This window comes from Mchenga conophoros, linkage group LG13, assembly GCF_057382185.1.
Source record: "Mchenga conophoros isolate Kocher_MC1m ecotype Shallow Benthic linkage group LG13, M_conophoros_male_GT1.1, whole genome shotgun sequence".
Taxonomy (NCBI): domain Eukaryota; kingdom Metazoa; phylum Chordata; class Actinopteri; order Cichliformes; family Cichlidae; genus Mchenga; species Mchenga conophoros.
In genome coordinates, this window is record NC_140538.1 from 28,018,156 (window position 1) to 28,043,881 (window position 25,726).

Genomic DNA, 25,726 nt, shown 5'->3' on the forward strand with positions numbered 1-25,726 from the left:
GTCCACAGGATGCCCTAAAACAGCCCACAGCCGCAATGATCCACAGCTGAGACCACAAGACGCCTCATCAAGAGGTCCCATGTCGACGCGCTGATGGCTGAGAGGTGATCTGGGGCACGAGGGTGGCATACACAATTGTGTACTGTATGTGGTTTTAATGTTGTGGTTGATAAGATGCAAATGTGCGTGAGATGTATGCAGCTGTAAGCGTGTGCTATCTATGGCGCTGCCTTGGTACGTAGTTGTCCAGGATTCGAGGGCTGCAGTGAGTAATGTACTGCAGAGCCGGGTCTGAATAGTTGAAGGGTGGAGGGTTGTACTGCTCCGGGATGTAGTTTGGATACAGGTGGGGGATTCTGGAAGAAAACACACAGGCCAGTCATACTGAAGAAGTAAACATGAAATCACCGCAGTCTACAGGTCATGATTCTGTATTCATATGTGCATTTTTCCAGACAAGGAGATGGTGGCAGAGTCTTGGATTAAATGGGTCCATATGTAGTACAGCCTGGTTGCAGCATCGACCTCTATCGATAGCAGGTGTTCTCTGTAGATTCTACTGTATTTTCTTCTAATCTGATTAATACCCGTCCACGTTTCCACACAATAGACAATAATTTCAGTCAAATTTATGGAAATGTTTGGATGGGCAGCAGTTGTTGTGGAATACTCACTGACTCATGCATATTCATGCAGGCTCCAGCACAGTGTTGAAAGAGGTTGAAATCTGGGGCTAAAGCTGATTAAAAACATGAAACACACATCCCGAATGGCTCTCTAGATTCACCGTCGTCTGATTAGCCATTCACTGGTGTCTGATGGTGTATAATTACAGTTGTTCTTTGTGCAAATATGTATATCCTCAATGATAATGAGGTACAGGCTGTGGAACCTGCTGTACCATGAGTCATTCTGTGAATAACAGACCCAAAACAAAAACACATATCTTGCCAAGTGATTCTTTGTAATGCTGCCAATTGAATGTGCAAACCTCCTCAGACCCTTTGTTTGTTTCTTTATTAGAGTAAATTTTGTGATATTGCTGTCTAAACTGCAGTCGGAGTGTTGAAATGTTATATCCAGAGCTGATTTTATAAGATATTTGATGCAGCCTGATGGAAAAAGTGAAAAGAAGGAAATAAAACTATAGCTGCTCTATCATAAGGACTACAATCATATTAATAAGTAATCCAAGTATCTGTTTTTCTCTGAAAACATGATAACTACCTCCCTGGATTTTTATTGTTCACTTTACTTTAACAATCTCAGAATGCTTGTACCGTCCCCTCCCTGTCTCTTGGTAAATGGCAAACGTCAGACTCTTATATAGTGCTTTTCTACTCTCGGAGTACTCAAAGTGTGCATACAACATGCCTCATTCACCCATTCACACCAACTCATACAATATATCCTCAAGTGCAATCTCACCAATTGCACTTCAGTGAATGCATTCACACTCTGACGGACACATCGGAGAGCAACTTGGGGTTAGTATCTTGCCCAAGGATATTTGGCATGCAGACTGGGGAAGCCAAGGATCGAACCACCAACCTTCCAGTCAGTAGCTGATCTGCTCTACATCCTGGGCCTCAGAAAACCAACAGCAAGCCACTCTATTACCTTGTTTGGATGCTCTACGTCCGTGCGGAAGTCATAAACAGATCTGCGGTGCACTTTTTAACGCACACACACACACACAGATATATATTTAATATTTATCTGGATATATCAGGTCATCGAAAGGACTACATAAAAAACACATAATATAAAAAGCTTAAAAAGATCAAAAACTACAGTTTTTGTTGTTGGTTTTTTTTGAAGAAGACATTTCAAAATACAGTTTTTTCCCCCCACACTATAAGGCACACTGAAAATCCTTTAATTTTCTCAAAAATCAACAGTGTGCCTTATGTATTAATTCTGGTTGTGCTTACTGACCTCGAACTGATTTTATGTGGTACTTTGGTAAGCTATGAAGCCGCACCGCTAGATTGTCGGAGCATTACTGCTACTATAGTCAGGAGTCTTGCAGAGTAATACCTACTGTGCTTCAACATAATATTATGGTGTGTGTATAAGGACCCCGAAATGGCACCTGTTAAGAGACACGCTGAAATCCCCCAACTGTCAAACTCAGACACTGAAGATGAAGAATTTGATGGATTTGTGGAAGAGGAATGAACTGAAAAAGCGAGTGTATTGTTCTACACTTTTTGTGTTACAACTGAACAATGTTGAGAGTTATTTTGAATCAGTTGAATAAAGTTCGACTTATCTGACAGTTTTGTTTCGCTTTATGCGCCTTATAATCACCGGATTATAAGGCGCATAAAGTCCAAAAAATAAGGTGTAAATTGTAACTTTCTTGCTTTCTTTCCTGGAGCACTCTGTGAACCAGAATCTAGCAACTAGCAATAAATAAATAAACAAAAACATGTTTGGGAATTTGAAGTCATTTCCAGTCCATTGAGATGAAAAAACTAAAGTCAATATTTTAGATGAAAAATACACAACCTAAAAGTCAGTTGCATGAATTAAAGACAAAGCAAGCTCATAAAGAAAGCGCAAATAATGTGTGTCTTCCTCACAGCTCTAATTCCCTGCACCTGTGAACCAGTTTTCTTATTTTGGCTGCTCATAAAGAAGGGGAAGGGGTTATCTGTCTCACCCTAGCGCTAGCATCCTCCTTCACTACATCTATGAATCTTCACTGTGGTCTTCGCTTTCTCTTCCTGCCTTGCAGCTCCAGCTTCAACATCTGTTGTTCAATACAGGGAGTGCAGAATTATTAGGCAAATGAGTATTTTGTCCACATCATCCTCTTCATGCATGTTGTCTTACTCCAAGCTGTATAGGCTCGAAAGCCTACTACCAATTAAGCATATTAGGTGATGTGCATCTCTGTAATGAGAAGGGGTGTGGTCTAATGACATCAACACCCTATATCAGGTGTGCATAATTATTAGGCAACTTCCTTTCCTTTGGCAAAATGGGTCAAAAGAAGGACTTGACAGGCTCAGAAAAGTCAAAAATAGTGAGATATCTTGCAGAGGGATGCAGCAGTCTCAAAATTGCAAAGCTTCTGAAGCGTGATCATCGAACAATCAAGCGTTTCATTCAAAATAGTCAACAGGGTCGCAAGAAGCGTGTGGAAAAACCAAGGTGCAAAATAACTGCCCATGAACTGAGAAAAGTCAAGCGTGCAGCTGCCAAGATGCCACTTGCCACCAGTTTGGCCATATTTCAGAGCTGCAACATCACTGGAGTGCCCAAAAGCACAAGGTGTGCAATACTCAGAGACATGGCCAAGGTAAGAAAGGCTGAAAGACGACCACCACTGAACAAGACGCACAAGCTGAAACGTCAAGACTGGGCCAAGAAATATCTCAAGACTGGTTTTTCTAAGGTTTTATGGACTGATGAAATGAGAGTGAGTCTTGATGGGCCAGATGGATGGGCCCGTGGCTGGATTGGTAAAGGGCAGAGAGCTCCAGTCCCACTCAGACGCCAGCAAGGTGGAGGTGGAGTACTGGTTTGGGCTGGTATCATCAAAGATGAGCTTGTGGGGCCTTTTCGGGTTGAGGATGGAGTCAAGCTCAACTCCCAGTCCTACTGCCAGTTTGTGGAAGACACCTTCTTCAAGCAGTGGTACAGGAAGAAGTCTGCATCCTTCAAGAAAAACATGATTTTCATGCAGGACAATGCTCCATCACACGCGTCCAAGCACTCCACAGCGTGGCTGGCAAGAAAGGGTATAAAAGAAGAAAAACTAATGACATGGCCTCCTTGTTCACCTGATCTGAACCCCATTGAGAACCTGTGGTCCATCATCAAATGTGAGATTTACAAGGAGGGAAAACAGTACACCTCTCTGAACAGTGTCTGGGAGGCTGTGGTTGCTGCTGCACGCAATGTTGATGGTGAACAGATCAAAACACTGACAGAATCCATGGATGGCAGGCTTGTGAGTGTCCTTGCAAAGAAAGGTGCCTATATTGGTCGCTGATTTGTTTTTGTTTTGTTTTTGAATGTCAGAAATGTATATTTGTGAATGTGGAGATGTTATATTGGTTTCACTGGTAAAAATAAATAATTGAAATGGGTATATATTTGTTTTTTGTTAAGTTGCCTAATAATTATGCACAGTAATAGTCACCTGCACACACAGATATCCCCCTAAAATAGCTAAAACTAAAAACTACTTCCAAAAACATTCAGCTTTGATATTAATGAGTTTTTTGGGTTCATTGAGAACATGGTTGTTGTTCAATAATAAAATTATTCCTCAAAAATACAACTTGCCTAATAATTCTGCACTCCCTGTATATCTGCTACCCCTCCTCTTCAAATGTCCAAACCATGTCAACCCTTTCTAACTTTCTATCCTTTTGTCATTAACCGCCCTTAATACTCGTCTGCATCCACTCCACCCCATCCACACTGTCTTCATTGTGCATTGCATCTGTTGCTTTGGATGGTTGACCCCAGCTATTTAACTCATCCATCTTTACTACCTCTAGTCCTTGCACGTTCACTGTTACATGACTTTAGATACTGCCACCCTCTTATTCACATACATGTATTCAGTCTTGTTTCCACTGCCTTTCATGCTCTCAAATTACAATGTGATCTGTGAACATCATAGTCCATGGACACACCCTTCTGACCTCATGCCTTCGTTAGTCTAACAGTGACCACTCTGAAGCCTGTGCCCCCAGTGCCCAACACCTACATCTAACATCAACATGTAACAAAATTCGATACCTGATATACTGGGTATATTTTCAATACCAAATTATACACAAAGCTAGCAGCTAGCAGTTTCCCCATTGCCTGCCTTCATGCTAAGCTACGTTCCTGCTCTCTGTAACTTCATATTTACCACACAGATATAAACGTAGTAACTTTCTCAGGTAAGTCAGCACACAAGAAAATAGTAGTCAGTAGTTTCCCTTTCAAAAAAGGTTTAAGCTATTTCTTTAAAACAGGAGCATCAAACATAAGACCCGGGGTTAGATTTAGCCCACAAAAGACTCCAATTGGAAAATGTTAAGAAGGGTAGAGATTTTGGACTTCTAACTGTGTTTTCATAAGTTTTACAGGTTTTCCTACTGATCAAGACCTCCCACGTGGTCATTCATACTGCACTAAAGCAACTAAAGAATAGGTTAAAAAACAAAAATTATTCTGTGAATTAGCAAAAAACTAGCAACCAAACTTTTGCTGTAATTTTATACATCTATTTTAGATACATTTGGTCCACCATGTAAATCCACCATTAGAACATTGCAATAGCTGACTGATTCACAGTGCTGTTTTAGACATTTTGCTGAAAGCCAACATTGTCTCTAATTATAAATAAAACCTGAATGATTTGTTCCACCGATGAATGTTCTCCCCCCATCAATACACTGATTTAGGCTTTATTGTACCCGTAACTATTCCTCAGTGTTACCCAAGTGCAATTTCATAACTCGGCCCAAAGCTGTTAGTAGGAAGTGTCTTTGTTTAATATAGCAGTAGAGTGGGCAGTCTGTACTCCAACTGAGAAGTTAAATAGGAGGACGACAGTGCTGCAGCAGCAGAACAGCAGACAGGATTTAAAGCCTTCAAGTTGCTGCAGAAGATTGTCTCTGGGCAGACCTACTTGACTACTGTACCTTGAAATGCACAGTGTGTAACTGTGTTTGTGCGCAAGCAGTGTATGTGCGTGTTGGCCCGGTCACTCCTTGCAGCAGTATATCTTTTGATGACCTGCAATAAACCTCGTTTCACCCTGCCCAAAGGAGCTGCTGACCCACCTGAAAGCGTGTTTTATATTTATTCATTAGAGTTTTAGTGCCCCACGAAGGTCTGGCTAATTTGTAGGCTTTGTCTCAGCACAGCTTTTGTGAGGCTGTAAAGCTCATTACAGACCAGAACACATGAGGCCTGATGCATGGTGCTCACTGTGCGCCAGGAGACAACAGTGTCATATGAATGAAAAAAAAGAAACACTGGAAATTAACGCCGCTATTCTTGGATCTTAAAGGGCAGTGAGTTCATGGAACATTAATTCTTAGCTATCAAAATGTAGTGTTAGTCAATGAAAACACTAACTTTTATACTTCAGTTTGCATTCATGTTATGTATAAATTTAAAACTGTATATAAGCTCGTGTCACTCACTCTCCAGTAACAGTCTTCTTGCGGCAGCAGAAGACGCAGGCCAGAACAGCCAGGAGCAGCAGCAGCAGCAGAGGGATGCAGATGCCCAGAACCAGCCCCAGGACCAGGTCTACCTCTGTGTCTCCCACTCGGCCTCTTTCTGTAATAGATCAGCCACTAATGAGCCAAATAAAAAACTTTGTCTTGTCTTTACAGGCCCGTGATCTCTCAGCCTCAGACACAACACATACAACTCAGTAAAAGGAAGACGAGTGAGATTTCTATCAAACAATGGTTGCTATGCAACCTGAGCAGCGTTTTGAAGGTTACTAATTTGGTAACTTGATGTAGAACCAGGACGGACACAAGATGCTCACCTATGATGCAGGACTGGCGTTTATTCACGTCAGTCTCGTTGCAAATACACCGGTAGCCACCGTAGGTGTTGGTGCACAGAGCAGGGTGGTCACACTTATACTCGTTACTACTACACTCATCCACGTCTGTAGGCAGGGAAACAGTCTTACTAACACTGTTATGCTTCTGCTAATAAAATACACAAAAATACACGCATAAATATCCAAATAATGACGTCAGAGTATGTATGTGTCGTCCATGCAACAGCGTTTATGCTAATGTCTTTAATGCTGAACTCCAGTTGAGTAGATTTTTTGTGTGATTAAAAGTTAAAAATAATCTTTATTTATCTTGTGCCATGTCTCCGTGCAGCTTTCCAGTTCATCGTCTGTCTTAAACAAGCTGTGTGCATATAAACCAACTTTCTTCTGATTAGCTTTCCCTCACAAACAGAAGGCTGGATGGGTGTGGCTTCTCTGCTTGCAGCTATATTATTGACATCTTACAGAAACAAGTGGGCTAAAACCTTTGAGAAACCTGGAATTTAGAGGAGTCTGAAGCCTGAACTCTTGCATGCTCTGACCTCATTACTTGAAACTTTGGCTGTGTTTATAATCGGCATCCACACTAGTAACAGCGCATATACAGATAAAAGATATTTTACCATTAACTTCTATGGCATGGATGCCATAGTGGCTGCTGATTCTGGTCAGGTAGTCTGTGATGTACCAGTGGGGGGTGTCACTGGACACTTTGATTCGATATTCGAGCACATCTGGTGTGAATCCCTGATTGATCTCGGTGATGTTATAATACTTGTTTGTAAAACCTCTGGTTAACATCTCATTCAACTGAGAGAAAAAAGAGATTATGATTGTAAACTACTGATAAACCTGTATTACTGTTACAGATGAACGTGTTACCAGACATCTCTGATGTACAAACACACCTGTTGGATCCCACCAGCTGCGTTCTTTTTCCAGGTCACAGAGACATTGAACATGTTATAGCCTGTCGGCAGAAAGAGCAGCTTTAAGCATCTTTGCTATAATAATTTTCCATAAAACACCAGAGGAACAGGTGAGCTGTGATGAAGCTACAGGGGAAACTATATGGGTGCGCTTACCTGGGGGATTAGGAGAGTCACCTGCAGAGAAACACATTAGCTGAGTTATAATAAACCAGCAGGTATGCTCTGCTGTAGAGCACAACTACAGTTTTTACATATGCAGAGACTACAGCAGCTTCAATTTGTGCCTTTCTGAGTGTGGAGGTGATTGTAATACTCCATCACTTTTAAGAGAGTCAGTTTCATCAATAGGCTGTACATAAATGATGGAAGTAGGCACCATGAGTTAGAGCATATTTAGAAAGTGTCATGGTCATAATCCAGTTTTGGATTCCTGTTTTGATTCCTGAATTCAGCTGCACAGTGCAGTATGTAGAGCACTATATCTCTAAGATTAGGTTGAAAACTTTCCCTTTTGATAAACCATAGAGTTAGATCAGGTGACCCTGAATCCTCATTTAGTTACGCTGCAATATATCTATTTTGCTGGGGGTTTCCTCTTCATTCACCTCTTTTCTCTTGGTGTTTATATGTCACTATGCATTTAAACATTAGTTACTATTAATCTCTGACTCTCTTCAACAGTGAGTCTTTTACCCTATCTTCCGCTCTTCACCCTCAAACAGTCGCAGCAGATGGCCCCGCCCCTCCCTGAGCCTGGTTCTTGTCACAAAATTAATATATTGTTAGTGCTTATTTAGTGCTTATTGTTACTTGCTTTTAATATAGTTTGCTTCCAGTCTAAAAGGGCCAACTCTGAGTAGAATCTGAGCCAAAAGTACTGACAGGAAACTGCATGCTTTTGCAGAGAACAGGAAGTTTTAGCGCAGAGCTGCACAGGCATATTAATAAACCAGAAACAAAAAGCGGAACTAAGTAAACTGTGTGTCGGTGTGACGTAGTGCAGAAATACGGATTTAGCTGGCAAAGAATTCAGACCTGAGCGTGTGTGTTCGTGTGTTTGGGTCTCCATTTCCGGAAATGCAAAATAAAGATTATTTTTTCTGCTTGACCACTCTGAGTTCAGTCTTTCTCTGTCGCCAAAAGAATTCAAAAGAACGGAATTTAATATTCTGCTGGAGGTTTCTTCCTGTTTAAAGGGAGTTTTTCATTCCCACTGTCGCCAAAGTGCTTGCTCATAGGGGGTCATGTGATGGTTGGCCTTTTCTCCGTATGTATTATTGTAGGGTCTACCTTACAATATAAAGCGCCTTGAGGCAACAGTGTTGTGATTTGGCGCTGTATAAATAAAACTGAATTGAAGAGTTGAATTCCTTTAGCATGATCCAGCTGTCAGCAGCTTCAATATGAGTCGTATCAGCTGGCAAGAGGATGTTTGCACATCTGTACTATCCTTAGCCAAACAATCATTTTGTACCCAGCATTATAAAGTGACATGGGCTTTCTCATAGAGGGTTGTCTGAATGTTGGAGTTTTCTCTCGAATATTGTAGGGTTTTTACTTTACAATATAAAGCACCGTGGGGCAACTGCTGTTGTTTTGATTTGGCCCTTTATAAATAAAACTGAATTGAATTGAACTGAATAGCAAATAGGTCCTGGATTTAAATCCTCTGTTGTATTTATTACATGTGGAGTTCCCATGTTCTCGCAGGTATTCTAGCTTCCTCCTATGCACAGACCAATGACATGTATGTCAGCTACATCTGTAGATGTGAATGTGAGCATGAATGCTCATTTGTCTCTTGTGATAGCCGACAGACTGGTGACCTCCCCTAGCTGGGATAGGTTCCAAGTAAAAGACGATAAATGGTTTGGATTCATTTGCTGTTTCAGGGTTGTTGAAGCTTTTTGAATCTAGTGCGTGTACATTTATTTGATTTCCTGCTGTAACTTTAGAGGTATTATAGTAACTACAGTGGAAGCTATGTGTTGAACACCTGTTAAAGTTTCCACAGTTCAAAGAAAGTTTAAAAGGGTCATCAAAAAGAGGAAGTACTCTTTGTCACTAACTAGTCATTAACCAACTCACTCGCTAAGTAAAAACTTCTCCATATGAAACTGGTTAAGATCTCATTAAGACTTAGAAAAACCTATTTAGTTTTTTATTTTTTCTCAAGACAATTTTTTCTTATAGGTTAAATAAGTGCATTGTGTCAGCCTCTACACTTATAAGTGTAAATATTAATATTAAATATAATGTCTGGGGCTTGCTATTTGTGCGCAAAACTGTTTATTCCTCACATTACACAACTGACAAATTACACACCTGTCTAGAGCTACATGAGTATCTGCAAACTGTCATCTGACTCACTCTAATGCATTTATGGACATTTAGACTTTGACTGCCACAATAGTCCACTACATGTGAGGGTGAACGTACCACATCCTTTATCATCCTTGGAGTTTTTATATCTGCAGATGCATTCATAGGTGCCAAGCTTGTTCTTACACTCATACTTGGCATTTTGACAGTTCTGAATCTCTTCGCACTCGTCTTCATCTATAATACAGACACAAAGAATGAAGTGAAGACGTTTTAAAAAGCTGCATTATTATTCATGCTCGAGTGCTGAGTGCTCACTACCTGTGCAGTTGTGTCCATCTCCATTAAAGCCTTCCTTACATGTGCAGGTGTAGCTCTGTTTTGTGCTGTTGCAATAAGCATATTTGTGGCAGGGGAAGGGAAAAGGAGGGATGCACATGTCTGGGAAAAGGAAGGTGCAGGGTGAAATTATGGGGTCAGTCATGGTGGTTTTTAGAAGGTGATAATGTGTTGACAAGTAAAAAAAAATCTACATACTACTTTCAAAGCACTTGTATCCTTTTTTCCCATTAGCGAAAGTGTTATCAGGACATTCACCACAGGTGAACTGGCCAGACTCTGATCGGCACTGCACTCCTCGGAAGCAGGGCTCGCCTCGACATAAATCTGTAGTGTTCTCACAGAATTTCCCACTGAATCCCGTTGGACACAGACACCCCACCACCTGGAAGGTTAGGCACATTGTAGATCACACATAGCGTTCCTATTTCACCACAAAGCTGCCCTCCCTTTCAATAAACTAACTTTCTTCAGATTGGTTGCCCTTTCCTTAAGAAGGTCCAAACCACAGACTGTAAATAAAACACAGTTGTGGCTACTGTGAGGTTGCCCACTGGTTTCAGGACTGGACTGGACATTTTGAAGGAGGTATTTAGTCTTTTCAGGGAAAAAACAACCTAGAAGAGAGTGTAGTGCTAAGCTATCAGCTAACTAGTGAGCATGGTTAGCGAGCATGGTTAGCACGCTCCATAAAGTGTATGCCTCTATTGCACAGGTCCAAATTCCTGTTAAACAGTTTAGAAACCCAAGCACTAATTTTTGAAGAGTCTGTATCAAACATCAAGCCATGTTTTTGGTCAGTTAATAATGCTAAAAGGCATTAACAGCAGAAACATAGTTGAAGTGTCCAGTTGAGTGACTTAAGTTAGCAGAGGTATTAACAGACAGCTATTAGCTACAGTCAGTGTTGCCAAGTCCTCAGTAAGGAAAATCACTATTGGTTGTCCTAAAAGTCACTAGAAGTTGCTAAATGACATCATCGCCTAATTTGCATAGTTGGTCATGCTAATGTAATTGTAACCTACGTTGTAGGAGAGAAAAATAACGTCGTGGAAGAGACATAAAGTGAATAAAAAACATCCTAAATGCATTTAGAATTATTTAGAACTACAAATTAAATTTCTTTTAGTAATTATTGTTTTTTTAATGTAACAATTCCAACCCTGCTCCTTTATCAAGGCTTCCACCGGCAAAAGTTACCTGAAAAAGGCACTCTGGTGGAGTTACTTTGTGTGTGTGTGTGTGTGTGTGTGTGTGTGTGTGTGTGTGTGTGTGTGTGTGTGTTTATAAGCAGTTCTAAACCTTGTGATCCACAAAACGGCATAACAGTAAAAGAACTGACTGCGTTTTCTTTTACAGCGGCTTCGCTCATGCGCGATTCATTTGCAGTTTGGACCCACAGGTGTGAACATCTGCTGCCCTCATAGCAGCTGGGGGAGGACTATCCTCTGCCCGTGAGCGCTTTGGCACGGGTGAGGTGCCCACGGCAGCACCGCTGCTTGTTGAGAAGAGCGATATGCGCTTTCACGTCAAAAGGTCGTCATAAATAAGTCTCCAATAACACCAGAAAAAGTAGCCAGATTTGTCGCTAGTTGCTAAGGGGGTCTGAAAACCCACTAAATATAGTGACAAAGTTGCTAAATTGGCAACACTGGCTACAGTTGCCTGTGTTGTGACACCTCCTAGTCAAAGAGTAGGAGGATATAAATACATATATTTTTGTTCGTTTAGGGATGATTAACATTCAGTATACTATGAGTTCTTGTCAGGGCTGCCGCTACATCATCTTCAGTTACACCTGCTTATCGCTGTTCAAAGTTGACACTGGCACAAAGCTGCAATTTTGTAAACAGAAATTATGAATGCCATGACAAGAAATGCTGCAGTTAGATGAAAGTGTCAGCTCAACTGAGACAATAGAGCACCTGAAACTTTCCCTGCAGATGGTTTTCAGTGATGCTGTCATACTGGCACGTTCCTCCGTTGAGGCAGTTGCAGACACGCAGGATGGGAGTGAAGAGGGAGCTGCCCAGTTTGTCACTGACCTTGATGCTCAGCTGGACAGGCTGGGTACTTAGAGGGGTCCAAGTCAGGTAGCCATTACCTGGACAGGAGAGAACACAAGAGGCTGTAAACACCTACATCACTGAAACAGCATTTCATATTTTTTCATGTTTTGTGTATTTTGTGTCTTGTGCTAGTCACTCTCAGCATTACAGTCTACTGACTCAGCTCTGAAATGTCCCATCTGCTGACAGACTGCACTGCCGGCTACAGCGGCAGCCTCTCCATCCCTCTAACAAATGTCAACATGTCATCTGTTGACGTTACGGAGAGTCTGAGTAGGTGTCTCACCGCTGTTGATCGAAGCTTGGGGAGGCCTGGGTAAGAGCAGCGAATAAGTGATGCTGTCTCTGTTGGCATCCTCAGCGATGATCTGAACGCTGACCTGGGATTTGACCTGAGAGCGGATCACTGTGGGCTGTGTCACTATGGGAGGCATGTTACCTGCCAGATCACAAAAACACTGTATCTAATTATTACAGGTCAGTGATAAAAATGCACCATTGTTTTTTAGAGACGAGTTCAGACGAGTTTACCTTTGATCAGGGCCAGATTTTGAAATTCTGTCTCAGCTTTCAGAGTCCCCTGGCCCAGTTCAGGAACACCGGCTGCTAGTGTGTCATGGACACATTGCATGCTGCTTTTACAGGTTCTTGTCAGCTCTTCAATCTCAGCAGGACTGATGCTTTTCAGCAGGTTCTCAGTGGGGGTGACCACCAGTGAATTCATAGGAGTTAGAGAGGACAATAGGCTCTCTGGGCCTGGGACTGCCCCTAAACACACACACACACACACACACACACACACACACACACACACACACACACACACACACACACGATTAAAATTATACTGCATCGTTTAAAAGTACACATACACCATTAAAATGAGCAAATTCTGTTTTATGCTTCATCTCCTGTTATCTTTGGGCCAGAAATGGCCACCTAGTGGCAGCATAGCATTCATTTGGAGTTGTGCTTCAGACAAACTGATGAACATCAAATAAAAACACTCCTCTCAGAAATGATTTGTATTAAGCTAATTCTCAAAATGCCCCAACCTGTTTCTAAAAACAGCAATGATCCACTCACAGGACAAACCAAAGAGATGCAGTTGTTCCTCTGCAGGGGTGCTGACATCCGTCGAGCGAATGGCCTTTCCATCGGACATGAGGAAATCATCAGAGGGGTTGGCGCTCCAGAGGCCCATGAGACCCACGGTGCGGTTGAAGAAGGTCTCAGGAACCTCCACTAAGGCGCACAGCTGATTGCTACCCCCACTTCGCCACACCACCACGTGGAGGCCGTTGGCATACACAGCCGCGCAGCGTTGCAGTTCGGTACAGCGCACTGCAAAGTTATTCTTACTGGCATGTACAAGACCTGAATGGACAGCAAACATATATGCATCATATAGTTACGACTGTAATGTGTTGTTTATAATAGGTTTCAAATCTGTAATACTTCATACACGTGCCTGATTTACTGTTATATAATTGTTACATACTTTTTAAAAGGGATCTATTATTACTGCTTTTCCTCCTTTTTAGTCATGTATACACTGTTACAGTGATGGATGATTGTATTAAATGTGTTGAAAATTTAAAATAATGAGGTAATAACAAGGAAATCTCTCTGAGCCAACTGGTTCACTTTGCTCACTTTGAATGAGCCTTATTTGGTCATCTCAGGCACACGGCTCAGGCTGTGATCACAGACTCCTCACCCACCAGCGGCATGCAAAGCTTCTCTAGTACACTTAAAGAATAAAAATATACACTTGAGATGTGTGTGGTGATTATTACCAACGGTGACTGGGACTTCAACGTCATCCACCAAAACTCGCAGTCTGCTGTCCTTCTCTGAACTCCTCCATTCAATCTGAAAATTTCAAATGTTTATCTGGAGCTTGGTTCATCCATGGAATATCAACAGTATCATCTAATATCTATTTAAGCCTGCATGCATCTTGCAACGAAAGAAGCATAGGAAAAATATGGAATTAAGATTTCAGATAAATTCATTACTGCCTAAAGATTTTGACACTGAACCTCATGTACCTGCCACAACAGAGATGATCGCACATGTTCAGTCAAATTGATATAGATCTATGTGCAGCAGATTTCTACTCTTTTATGGAAAATAAAGAAAGTGTAATCATCTGTTTACTTCCCGAAAGTTAGAGGATTACTGCCATGTGCATTTTATAATGAAGTGGAGATGATAAGTTTAGCTTAGAAAATCTCGCTTAAGCTAAAAATCCATCTCCTGAGTTAACTCCCAGAAGTGAATATGTATGCTTTCCCAACTGGAACTATTCCTTTAGCGCACACAGACTTTCTCGCTCTTATCCTGACCTTGCCAATGCCTTGGTAGAAGGCAGCCATGCGCACCACCGCTGGGACTTCAGTGATCCTGTTCGCGTCTGGGTGTAGCCTGTCAATCTGTCCTTGCAGGGTGAAGATATTAGAGCCGGTGGCAGATGAGAGACGCAATATCACAAACTCTCCCACGGCCTTGAAGGAGTACGTTCTCCCATCGAAGGTGATGAAATGGAGGCTGCCATACACCATTGCTGCACGGGGGGAGGATTGAGAAATTAAAAAGTTTTTCACATCTTACTGTCAGGGGCTGAGCCTGTGACCCAGCTTTTAGATTTTTTATGTTAGATTGCAATAATGTTAAGTTTTTGTGTTATTATTTAGTCAGGGTTTAGTTGAGTTTTATTCTAGTTTTTATTTCATCCATGTGTTTATGAGTATTTTCCAGTCTTCTGTCTGTCTTGCCCATATGGAAAAGAAATAGAAAAAAAGACTTGGCTTACTTCATATAGTGAATCATATCAGGCTTATATGATTTACTCATGAAAGTGGCCACTTCCTCATTACTTTCATATACTGTTTTAGTAAGTATCCAAAACATACAAGTTTCATTTATATAATTTTTCAAGGGATCTTATATCTGTTTTCACTCTTGTATGCTTTTCATACAAGTTTCATGCAAGAAACTTTATAAGATTTATGTATATCGTTTCCATATGGGCGTCCTCTATGTTTAACGTGTAGTTATGCCGTGCTTTTGTCTTCCTTATCTGTTCCAGTATGTCTCTCTTTTTGTTCTGTTTCCCCAGTGAGTCATGTGTTTGTGTTTCCATGTCTACTGTCAAGCCTGTGTTGTCATGTCTACATTCCATTATATTTCTGTTTTATTTTGAAAGTTCTAGGTTTTACTAGTTTGGGTTTTCGTTTCAGTTTTCGTCACTGTTCATTTTTTGCCTTTTGTATTCATGTTTTTGGGCAAAATAAACGACTCGCCTTTTGTTAACGGTCATCCACTTGGGTCCACATCAAAAACACACCGGCTTCTCAGCCGTGACACTTACTTATACAGACAGATTGATATGTATTAGTTTTTCTTAAAATGGAGCAGCCGCTCACCTATACCCTGTGTCACCTTCCTGGATTGGGTGAAGCCGTCAGGTCTAGTCCAGCTGTAACCTTGACAGCGGTCCAGCGGCCTCTTGTCGAGGTAAAAGTGGCAAAGTGGAGACTCCATACAACACCACTGAAAGGGCAGGAGATCGTCATCTGAAGAGAGAAGTTTAATAAAATAGCATAGTCGTGTTATTTCATCAAGTGGCCGTGACAAGTTTGTACATTACACTAATATGTTAGTTAGTAGTTATACTAGTTTTGTGGCTGAAAATGCCTGTATTACCAATATGTTTCTGTATGCTGTATCCAGAGAAGTAGTGCTCATTGTATCCAGCTAGCAGGGCACCATCAGGTTCATACACACACCTCTTCCCTGAGCCATATATATTGGACAGGACTGAGCGGAAGGTCTGCCCCTGTGCACTCCCCCACCGCTGACCCCTCAGCTTCACCACAGTTGGACTAGGCACAGATGTATCCTGCATAAATAACAGATCCTCCAGAACCTGGTTCCGTGTGCAGGGACAGGCAGGCAGCCCTTTTGTCCACTCATCAGGATCAGGCTCCATCACTGCCCACTCCTGGCACCTGAAGCCGGGATCTACGTCTGACCCCGTCGGTCCTGTCAAATCATAGACCAGCTGGCCTAAGTTCCCCATGGTTCCTTTCACTTGCTGAGGCCTGTATCTTCCCCCAGGGCCAAAGAGGTTTTCAGGAGGGACTGGGATTTCCTTGATAGACAGCTTTCCATTTGTGTAGCCGATAAGAGCATCGTGGTATTTTCTCTGACCTGGGCCCCATTTCATCTCCCCGTATCGCAGGAGGGCAAAGGAACGCGCTCCGTCTGTGGTCAGGATACACTGGAAAGTGTTGCTCTAAAAATAACAAACTTTAACTAACTCAACATGTTGCAACAAAAAGTAAATTTAATGAATTCAATCACTTATTCAAAGTGGCTAATAAATGTGTGCTTTTGTTTTGATGTACTTTGCTTCTAGTATTGTCAGTACAAAAGAGCAACAAGAGCTTAGATACAGTGTAAAAGTGATCTGATGAAGACTGGTGGCAGCAGATATCACTGCACTCTGCATTCAAGTCCTTCAGGGCAACACAGCCCCAAGGTGGCACCAGAGCTAAATAAAACAGCATGTTCCAGGACTCAGGACTGAATGCCTTTCTTTCAGCTTACTGTTCAAAAGGCTCACGTTGCATAAAAGAATAACACGTAAATGAGGTCAATCTGACAAGTAACCAGTTGCACTCCCTGCTCAATCAAACCTTTTACTGGAACTGGTACATAAGAGCTTTCAGGAACAGGTAGAGCCTGAATCAGAGGTTCAGATTATAAACTGGTCATTAACTTTTCCAGTAAACACTATGAATGTGAACATATTTAGCCCAGTATTATAGTAAAAAAACACACACACAAAAAAGCATGTTGATGCATTGTTGTGAGACGGAGTTTGGTAGTTTTGAAAATAGTATAATAAAGCAAAACTTTTACAAACATCATTAACATCAAAACCCACTTTTGCTCTTTTTATCTTGCTTTCTTATGAAACTACTGATTATGACCATATGCAATGTTTGTGTGACATGTCCATATAAAATAAGAATGCAAGTGTTGGCTGACACTCACCTCTGAGAAGCTGACCTTCTGGAAGGAGACAGGCATCACATCGTCCCAGGTGATTTTGAGGATCCAGGCAGGGGTAAAAGCTGGCTTGTTTTTCAGGTGCTCAAATTTTGTTACTTCCTCAGCCGTACGATTAACCACTACCTGGGAGTAGACATCTGACACATTCCGTGTGTGGTATTCCTAACATTTAACAAGAAAGGGAGTATTAAAACAAAGCAAGTACACTGTGGTGAGTTTGCTCTGTAAGCTGTATCTCTTTAAAAGAAAACTAGGTTGTTCTTTGTCTCGGTTTTACTTTATTGTTTCAACCAAACAAAATCATGTAAAATGAACTTCAAAAGTCATTTTGATCCTAGCTCAACAATGACATCTGATGGCATTGAACCTGATAGAGGAGCCGTCCATTCCCTTGAGTGAGGTCTGCATCATCCCAGAACACAGCTAACAAAGTCAAGTTCATGTGGTCAGGGAAACCACTGGCGAAAGGAGACGGGAGGAGATACTGCTCATTCTCAACAACAGATTGAAACTGGACAAGCCCATTATCAGAAAACTAAGAAAACAAAAGGAGAGACAATATCAGACACACATTAAAATACCAATCTTCTCCTATGAAACTCAATATTTATGGCTAATTTTACTGCTCTCCTCACTATATTTACTTCATTATAAAGAGCTGAGTGCAAGAACTCCCACTGCTGTAAACCTTTAAGTAAAATCTACATTATTTGCATATTTTGTGGCTAATACCCTGCTGCAATTAGTACATTGCATGTACAGTATGCGTAATTCAACAAATGTATAAGTAAGAAAATGTCATTCTCGTTTCTGAAATGTGTTGTTTCTATTATATTACTGCATTTGCATCACGATTTACTCATTAGTTGCTGCTACTTTGAAGGAACGTTCTACAACATTATAATAAATTGGGCACTTTTGTTCCAGTATTTATAGATAATCGTAGTAAGAACTCACATAAATTCTGTCGTACAATTTCCCCATGAAGGGGAAGCCCATTGGTGGTGTGATATATGGAGAATTTCCATCTTCTGTGTCTATGTTTACTTCATTATCCCCGACATCATCTCCATAGGGAAACAGATTTCCCTCTGTGGGGGGAATAACAGAAAATTAATAAGTTACATTTTAATGTGAACATATTAAAGTCATCAACTATCCAAATCAGTTTGCTGTAAACATGCACAATTATTGTTTTGATTGTTTATGTGTCATTAAAAGTAATCCGACTGAGCTTTGCTGCTACCCCAACATGCTGTGAGCTAGACTATTGTCCTTTTTGCTAATACAACATGCTGAAAACTTTCTTAAAGCATGCTCAATCATCCAGAAACGACAGAAAGGTACATAAAGTTGATTCTTTTAATCTGAAGGTAGTGTTTGTCACTGATCCAAGTCTCCACTGAGGACTGAAGGAGTCACTTGGATGAGTGACGAAGTGTTTCTCCCAATGAAAACACTACGTTCAGCTAGCAGCCTAATCTACATTGTGTTAGATAAACATATTTAACCACCTCAGTGGTAATATAAGGAAGCACTTTGAATCCACAACCATCGACTGAAAACGTGTAAATAAAGGTAAGGTTTTCTTATTTCTTTGTTTTTTGTTTTCGTTTTGTTTTCTCATTTTGCAGGAATGTTAGCTTAATCAGTAAGGCAACGCAGGTATACTAACAAACGCCTTTTTAATTACACGATATATTTTAATGAAGTTACATGAATTAATTTCAAGGCTTAGCATTATTTGCAGGCTGTTTTTGAAGTGATTGTGACAGCTTCAAATAGAATTTCCAAATTTAGCTTGCCAGCAGGTCTAATAGATGCTTGTAGCACAGTGAAAACCTTTTGTTTAGATAATGCATAATTTGACCAAAAGAAAGTTTTGAGAACGTAAAATAAGAAAATATTCACATTTCAAACACAAACATCAGTGTATAATTATTAAGGTGATTAACTAAGACATAGCCAACCCGTCATAGTTATCCTTCTGCATAATGTGCTGTTTCTCAGACAGGAGCAGGTATGAGACCCTGGTAGGTTAATACAGGACGATTCCCCACGACATGGATGGAGTGACGCACACTCGTTCAAGTCTGCACATCCTTCTTTTCCATGACCGTTGTCATTGGTGGGCTTCCAGCCCTGATTGCACGAGCATTTAAAACCTCCTACATTGTTGATACATGTGGCAGCAGAGTGACAATTCCCATTCATGGCATTGCATTCATTAATATCCACACACAATGGCCCCAAACTCATAAACCCTGGCATACATATACAAACAAATGAGCCTGGGGTGTTGTGACAGTGAGCAAGAGGGTGGCATGGTTTACTCAAGGCAGCGCATTCATCCACGTCTCTGCACCAGGAGCCGTTTCCATTGAAACCTGTTGGGCAGTGGCATGAAAAAGATCCAGGTGTGTTCAAGCAATGTGCCACTGGGTGACAAGGTGAATCCTTGCATTCATCGGTGTCAACACATGCCAGCTTCTCTTCATGATATCCCAATGGGCAAGAGCAGCTGTATGATCCAGGCAGGTTTTTGCAAACTTGGTCAAAGCGGCAGGCGTTGGTGTCTTTGCATTCATTTATATCCTCACAGCCTGAGCTAATGGCTTTGTACCCCGGAGAGCACCGACAGAGGAAGGACCCTATGGTGTTGTTACAAAATGAGTGCTCTGGACACTGGCTGTTTTCTGGTTCCTGACACTCATCCACGTCCTGGCACTCAGTACCATTCAGTTTGAACCCTTCATTACAGGGGCAGTCGTAAGACCCGTGGATGTTGACGCATGTGGAATGGGGCTGGCACACTGAAGAGTTTGAGCACTCATCCACATCTACACATTCCGTATTGTTACTCCAGAATCCTTCGACACATTCACAGAAATATGAGCCAATAGCATTGACACATGTTCCATTGGTGCAAAGCTCCCCTAGTTCTTTGTTACTACATTCATCAATGTCCACGCACAAGTTATCGACACTGGAAAATCCTCTGTCACAAGGACACAGGTAACTACCATTGGTGTTGATACACCTGCTATGTTCCGGACAGGTAATGTTATCTAGGCATTCATTGATCTCCTCGCAGACAGTGCTATTTCCTCGGTAACCTTCCCAGCATTTACAAAAAGAAGATCCAATTGTGTTTAAGCAGTTGGAAAATTTAGGACACAGAGTAAGGCCAAGTGAGCACTCGTCTATGTCCACACACAGAGTGCCATTCCTTGTAAAACCAGGGTCACAGGTACATTTGTAGCTCCCTTCTAGATTAGTACAGGTACTGTTGTCAGGGCAAGGGAAGTCACCCATCGCACATTCATCTATATCCAGACAGTGCGTCCCGTTGTCTTGAAAACCACTCCAACATGTGCAGATGAAGGAACCATTTGTGTTGAAACAGTTGGAGAAGGCAGGACAGATTTGATGCTGTAGTTTGCCACATTCATCCACATCCCAGCAGTCAGTTCCTGTTCCTTCATAACCATCTGCACACTGACAGTAGAAGGAACCCTCATGTGGAAGGCACTTGGCGAGTGGGTGGCAGTTGGCACTAGCGTTCAGGCAGGTTGTTTCATTCACACATGTTCCCTTGTTGTACTCCCGTCCCAAGATACATGAACAGGTGTACGATCCGGGAATGTTGCTACACGTCATGTTCTTGCTACAGGCTGTGACCAGCTGACATTCATCCACATCATCACACACAAAGCCATCACCCTGGTATCCATGCTTGCACTGGCAGCGGTAGGATCCGTTGGTGTTGAGGCATAAAGCTAAGGCGCTGCAGTTGTGTGGCAGGGTACTATTCTCCTGGCATTCGTTCACATCCTGACAGTCAAAGCCATTTCCCTCCATGCCAAGTGGGCAGACACAGGAGAATGATCCAGGTGTGTTAGTGCAGCTGGCAGCTGGGTGGCATCCTTCGTTTTGGCCTTGGCACTCATCGAAGTCTATAATTTATCCAAAATGGGACAGTGTCAGCGAAACAGCTCCGAATGGTGCTAAAAAAAAAGCTCAAAGAAAGTCCACTGATTGGTGCAAAAGAACCAATTTTTCCAATTGAAGATTAAATGAGGATTTATTACTTACCAGAGCAGTTTTTTCCATCACCCGTAAAACCGCTGAGACAGAAACAGGAATGGCTGCCCACTGTGTTGACACACTTAGCAAATTCACTGCAATCCTGTTGACCTGTCTCACATTCGTTCACATCTACAAAGGTAACAGGAAATGAGGTGTAAGGTAGGGTAGAAAAAAAAGGAAAATAATATAGATTAAAAAAATGTTATATGCAAACTTTAATCTAGAAGTGAGATAAAATACATATAAGTTTAACCTCCTAAGACCCGAACTCTTCCACAGCATGCATTTTTAATTTCTCTTTGCTATTTGGGCTGATTGGGACCTGATGAATGTAAAAACAAACAATTATGTGATTTTTTTTTAACCTGATTTTTGTTTCTGAGAAAAATTCGATCCGCATATAAGGATGTTCGCTTTAAATTCAGATAGAAGAGTGGCGGTATAACGTCCTTGTAAGTGTATATCAGGCCCTTGTAGAGCAAAATTTTGTATTTTAGTCTAGACAACCCAAAATGTGATGTCCACATTGGACGCCAGGTCTTAGGAGGTTAAAACAAATATTAGGAAATGAATACTATAAATGAAGTAACTCATTATTCTGGATCCAGGAAGAGCAGGTGGTTTGTTAATCAGTATTAAGCCTGGTTTCTTAAACAGTTTGAATAAAAAGCCCAATCAAACCGTATATGAGAGATACGCATTTATATTATTGAGAATTTTGTTTTGTTAACTTTATAATAAAGTGTTAAACATGCCTTGACAGAGTAATTGTGAGACATATGAAAAGTTTGTTTTACCGACACACTGAGTTCCATTGAGAGTGTAGCCATGTTTGCAGGTGCAGGAAAATGATCCTGGGATATTTTTACACTCCATTTCATTTTGAGGACAAACATTTTCCCTCTGGCACTCGTCTATGTCGGAGCAAGTCAGTCCATTGCCCGTGTAGCCCAGGTCACAAACGCACTGGTATCCAGTTGGTGAACGGTGGCACAGGCCGCGACTGTCGCACGCAGGGTCACACAGTGGGCTGGGTGGCACACAAGTGTTATTAAAGGCCACTGTACCATTCAAACATGAGCAGACGTGAGAACCGGCCGAGTTGATACATGTTGAGAAAGCGGGGCAGGTTGTATTAGAGATGGAGCATTCGTCCACGTCCTGACAGAAGAAGCCATCGCCCCTGAAACCCTCCTGACAAGTGCATAAGAAGTTCCCTATTAGGTTAGTGCAGTTTGCTCGTGCGTGGCATATATCCTTCTGAGAACACTCGTCTGCATCCACGCACTGAGTGCCGTTTGCTACAAAGCCACTCTTGCAGGTGCAGGTGTATGAGCCTTGCGTGTTGATACACGTGGCATGGACATGACATGGGTTGTCTTTACACTCATCAATATCGATGCAATTCATGTTGCTACCAGGGCGGTAGTACCCAACCCGGCATGGACACTGGTACGCCCCGTCGGTGTTATTGCACTCTTCATTCACGCCACAGGGATTCTTCAATTCCTTGCACTCATTTATATCCTGGCAAAGAGTACGGTTAATCAAGACGTAGCCAGGCTGACACAGGCATGAAAAGGATCCCTGATTGTTGACACACGTAGCTTTGTTTCTGCAACCTCCGTTATCCACCAAACACTCATTTATATCCCTGCATTGCTGTATCCCATCTCCAGAATAACCCACCTGACAAGTACAGTTGTAGGAGCCTGGAAGGTTAATGCACAGAGCACTGGTGTGGCACTGCTTAGCCTGCGAGCATTCATCCACATCCTCACAGGTAAAACCGTTCCCCCTGTATCCCTCCAAGCACTGACAAGAGAAGGACCCAGGTGAATTCGTGCAGGTTGCGTAGGGGCTGCAGCGGCCGGGCACGCACTCATCCACGTCAATGCACTGGGAGTTATTAAAGATAAAGCCGCGGCCACAGTCACAGTAGTACGAGCCACCAGTGTTCACACAGGTAGTGGTAGAAGGACAGATGTTAGTTCTTTCACACTCATTTATGTCGTTACACTGTCTTCCGTTTCCAAGAAAACCAACTGGACAAGAGCACTCATAACTGCCCATCCTGTTGATGCACACCGCCCTGGGGTCACATGCATTGTTTCCATTGCATTCGTTTATGTCTACGCATGTCAGCCCATTCCCAGCAAAGCCACTTTTGCAAGTACACGTGTATGACCCTAAGCTGTTTTCACAATCTGCAAAACGGCTGCAGGTGCTAGCGGCACATTCATCGATGTCCACACAATTCCTTCCAATATTTTCAAAGCCAGGGCTGCATACGCAACTGTAGGATCCAGGCAGGTTTCTACAACCTCTGTAGCCACGTCCAGAAGCACACACATTTGGAGTCTCTGAGCATTCATCTACATCCAGACATAGGTACTTTCCATTGCCCTTATAACCAGGATTACAGGCACAGACGTGAGACCCTGGGGTGTTGGTGCAGGTGGCGTTCCAATGGCAAATATTCGGTGTTGTGCATTCATTAATATCAGTACACTGAAAGCCGTTACCACTAAAGCCACTTTTACACTGGCATTTTCGTCCTCCCTCAAAGTTAGTACAGAGGGCATATTCATGGCAACCCCCGTTGTCTCTTTGACACTCATCTACGTCCTCGCAGGTTGTACCATCTCCAGTGTATCCACTGCGGCAGACACAGTTATAGCTGCCTAAGGTATTGGTGCAGTCTGCCTGTTTGTGGCAGTTGTTCAAGCCACTGCCACATTCGTCGATGTCGCTGCACGTCAGACCATCGCCCTGGTAGCCCATTCTACACGCACAGGTAAAGGTGTTACTGATCCTTATACAGTCAGCGTTGGGGTTACATTTGCTGCCTGCTCCCTCACAGTCCCTCAGATCAACTGAAAAGACATAAAGACAAGAAATGAGCTTGAAAGAAGATGCACCTGATCATGTGTCACCTGAAAGTATTATGCAGAAGTCTGACACCTGCACCGCAGTAATCCAGCACTGCAAATAGACTGAACAGCCACAGAAGTGAAAACCTGTGAAGGCAAAGAAAAGAAAATTATGGGAACATAACTATTTAAAGTAGCATATGCAACAATATACTTTTTCTAGAAACATTCTGTACTCTTCTTGGACAATGGATAAACAAGAAGAGTACATACAAAGGTATACAAAGGTAAGGAGAGAGGAATTTCATCCAACTTGGACTTTTTATAGCTCTCTAAGTACAGATAAACACCCATGTTATACCCAAGTGGCCTCAGTTTCTACCTTATGTAGAGTGAGGTGAAATGTTATCCAGGTTTGTTTGTCAAGCTTTGGTGTGTAACTAGGCTTTTGTAACCAGAGAGCATGTGTTACCTTTTTTACTCTACTTACAGGCCTACTTTCATCACTCATCATCATTGTTACGGTCGATTTAACACAAATAAACCTATGGGGTTATCTTGACTCACCATCTAAGTAGGACTGTCGTTTGCAATAAGAAAAAACATGTTTTTGTTGAGTTCCTAAAAATATACTATGGCTACATCATACCATGAAATTAGATCTCCTATAGTTAATGCATTCACTTAATAAAAGAAATGTCAAAGTAATCGTAACACTTTCTAAGACATAGCATGCCTAAATATTCCAACCTGGTTTTACCATAAATGAAGACATTGAGTTTTATATTTAAAGCAAATATTTCATTTCACCTAAAAATAAACGCCCCAAACCCGATTAAAGGTCTTTGTGTGATTAATTTGTCTTTTGTCTCACAATGAGAAATCGATTTTGTGGACTTGTAAGATCTGGCAGTTATTTGGCGTCTGAAAAAATGTCATGTGCTGCACAAACTGGCTGATGGTATTAAAGATCAAAAAGCAAAAATCATTTCTGTTGATGACGTTATAATTTTCGGCATTATGATGACAAAATTTTCAGTTTTTTGTTGACTTCAGAGAAGTAATAAGAAATTAAGGTAATTACAATGCTCTGCTCTGATAATCCTGATTTACAAAATGAAAAAAGTGAAGCACTTTTGTTATTTATTCATTTGTTTTTTGGTTTTGTTTTAGGTTCTTTTTTAATTTACCTGACCTGTTCATCCTCTTTGTGTTGTAAACTGAAAGAAACACAGTTCGCCATTCCACTGCCATATTTTCTACTTCCTTTGCATGATTAAAGGTTAAAAGTAATTACAGCTGACAGCTATAGGATTTTTAATGGATTTTGGATACCAGTATTTGGGGATTTAAAAGTACTATATTCCAATATATGAGACAACTTTTTAAAATTTATTTGGACACACAAAATTAGAACCGTTTTTTATAACCTTTGTTATATGTTTTCTTTTAAACTACTCACTTGCACTTATC

The 25,726-nt window shown here is 41.6% G+C and overlaps 1 protein-coding gene across 1 annotated transcript in view; it reads right to left on the bottom strand.

Annotated features, from left to right (window-relative positions):
• Nucleotides 1-214: 214 nt before the first annotated feature.
• Nucleotides 215-25,726, bottom strand: part of LOC146561480 (uncharacterized) — a 31,147-nt gene continuing 5,635 nt past the window's right edge. The window contains exons 2-25 of the mRNA XM_085243196.1: nucleotides 24,345-24,400; nucleotides 22,178-24,256; nucleotides 21,387-21,509; nucleotides 19,262-21,247; nucleotides 18,249-18,382; nucleotides 17,659-17,826; nucleotides 17,274-17,453; nucleotides 15,918-16,509; nucleotides 15,638-15,787; nucleotides 14,558-14,775; nucleotides 14,006-14,081; nucleotides 13,293-13,583; nucleotides 12,738-12,974; nucleotides 12,493-12,645; nucleotides 12,063-12,241; nucleotides 10,336-10,522; nucleotides 10,120-10,239; nucleotides 9,916-10,035; nucleotides 7,630-7,650; nucleotides 7,453-7,514; nucleotides 7,168-7,354; nucleotides 6,524-6,649; nucleotides 6,168-6,306; nucleotides 215-356 (exon numbers count right to left, since the gene is read on the bottom strand). Coding sequence (XP_085099322.1) covers nucleotides 215-356; nucleotides 6,168-6,306; nucleotides 6,524-6,649; nucleotides 7,168-7,354; nucleotides 7,453-7,514; nucleotides 7,630-7,650; nucleotides 9,916-10,035; nucleotides 10,120-10,239; nucleotides 10,336-10,522; nucleotides 12,063-12,241; nucleotides 12,493-12,645; nucleotides 12,738-12,974; nucleotides 13,293-13,583; nucleotides 14,006-14,081; nucleotides 14,558-14,775; nucleotides 15,638-15,787; nucleotides 15,918-16,509; nucleotides 17,274-17,453; nucleotides 17,659-17,826; nucleotides 18,249-18,382; nucleotides 19,262-21,247; nucleotides 21,387-21,509; nucleotides 22,178-24,256; nucleotides 24,345-24,400 — 7,726 coding nt within the window. The remainder of the gene's footprint in view (nucleotides 357-6,167; nucleotides 6,307-6,523; nucleotides 6,650-7,167; nucleotides 7,355-7,452; nucleotides 7,515-7,629; nucleotides 7,651-9,915; nucleotides 10,036-10,119; nucleotides 10,240-10,335; nucleotides 10,523-12,062; nucleotides 12,242-12,492; nucleotides 12,646-12,737; nucleotides 12,975-13,292; nucleotides 13,584-14,005; nucleotides 14,082-14,557; nucleotides 14,776-15,637; nucleotides 15,788-15,917; nucleotides 16,510-17,273; nucleotides 17,454-17,658; nucleotides 17,827-18,248; nucleotides 18,383-19,261; nucleotides 21,248-21,386; nucleotides 21,510-22,177; nucleotides 24,257-24,344; nucleotides 24,401-25,726) is intronic.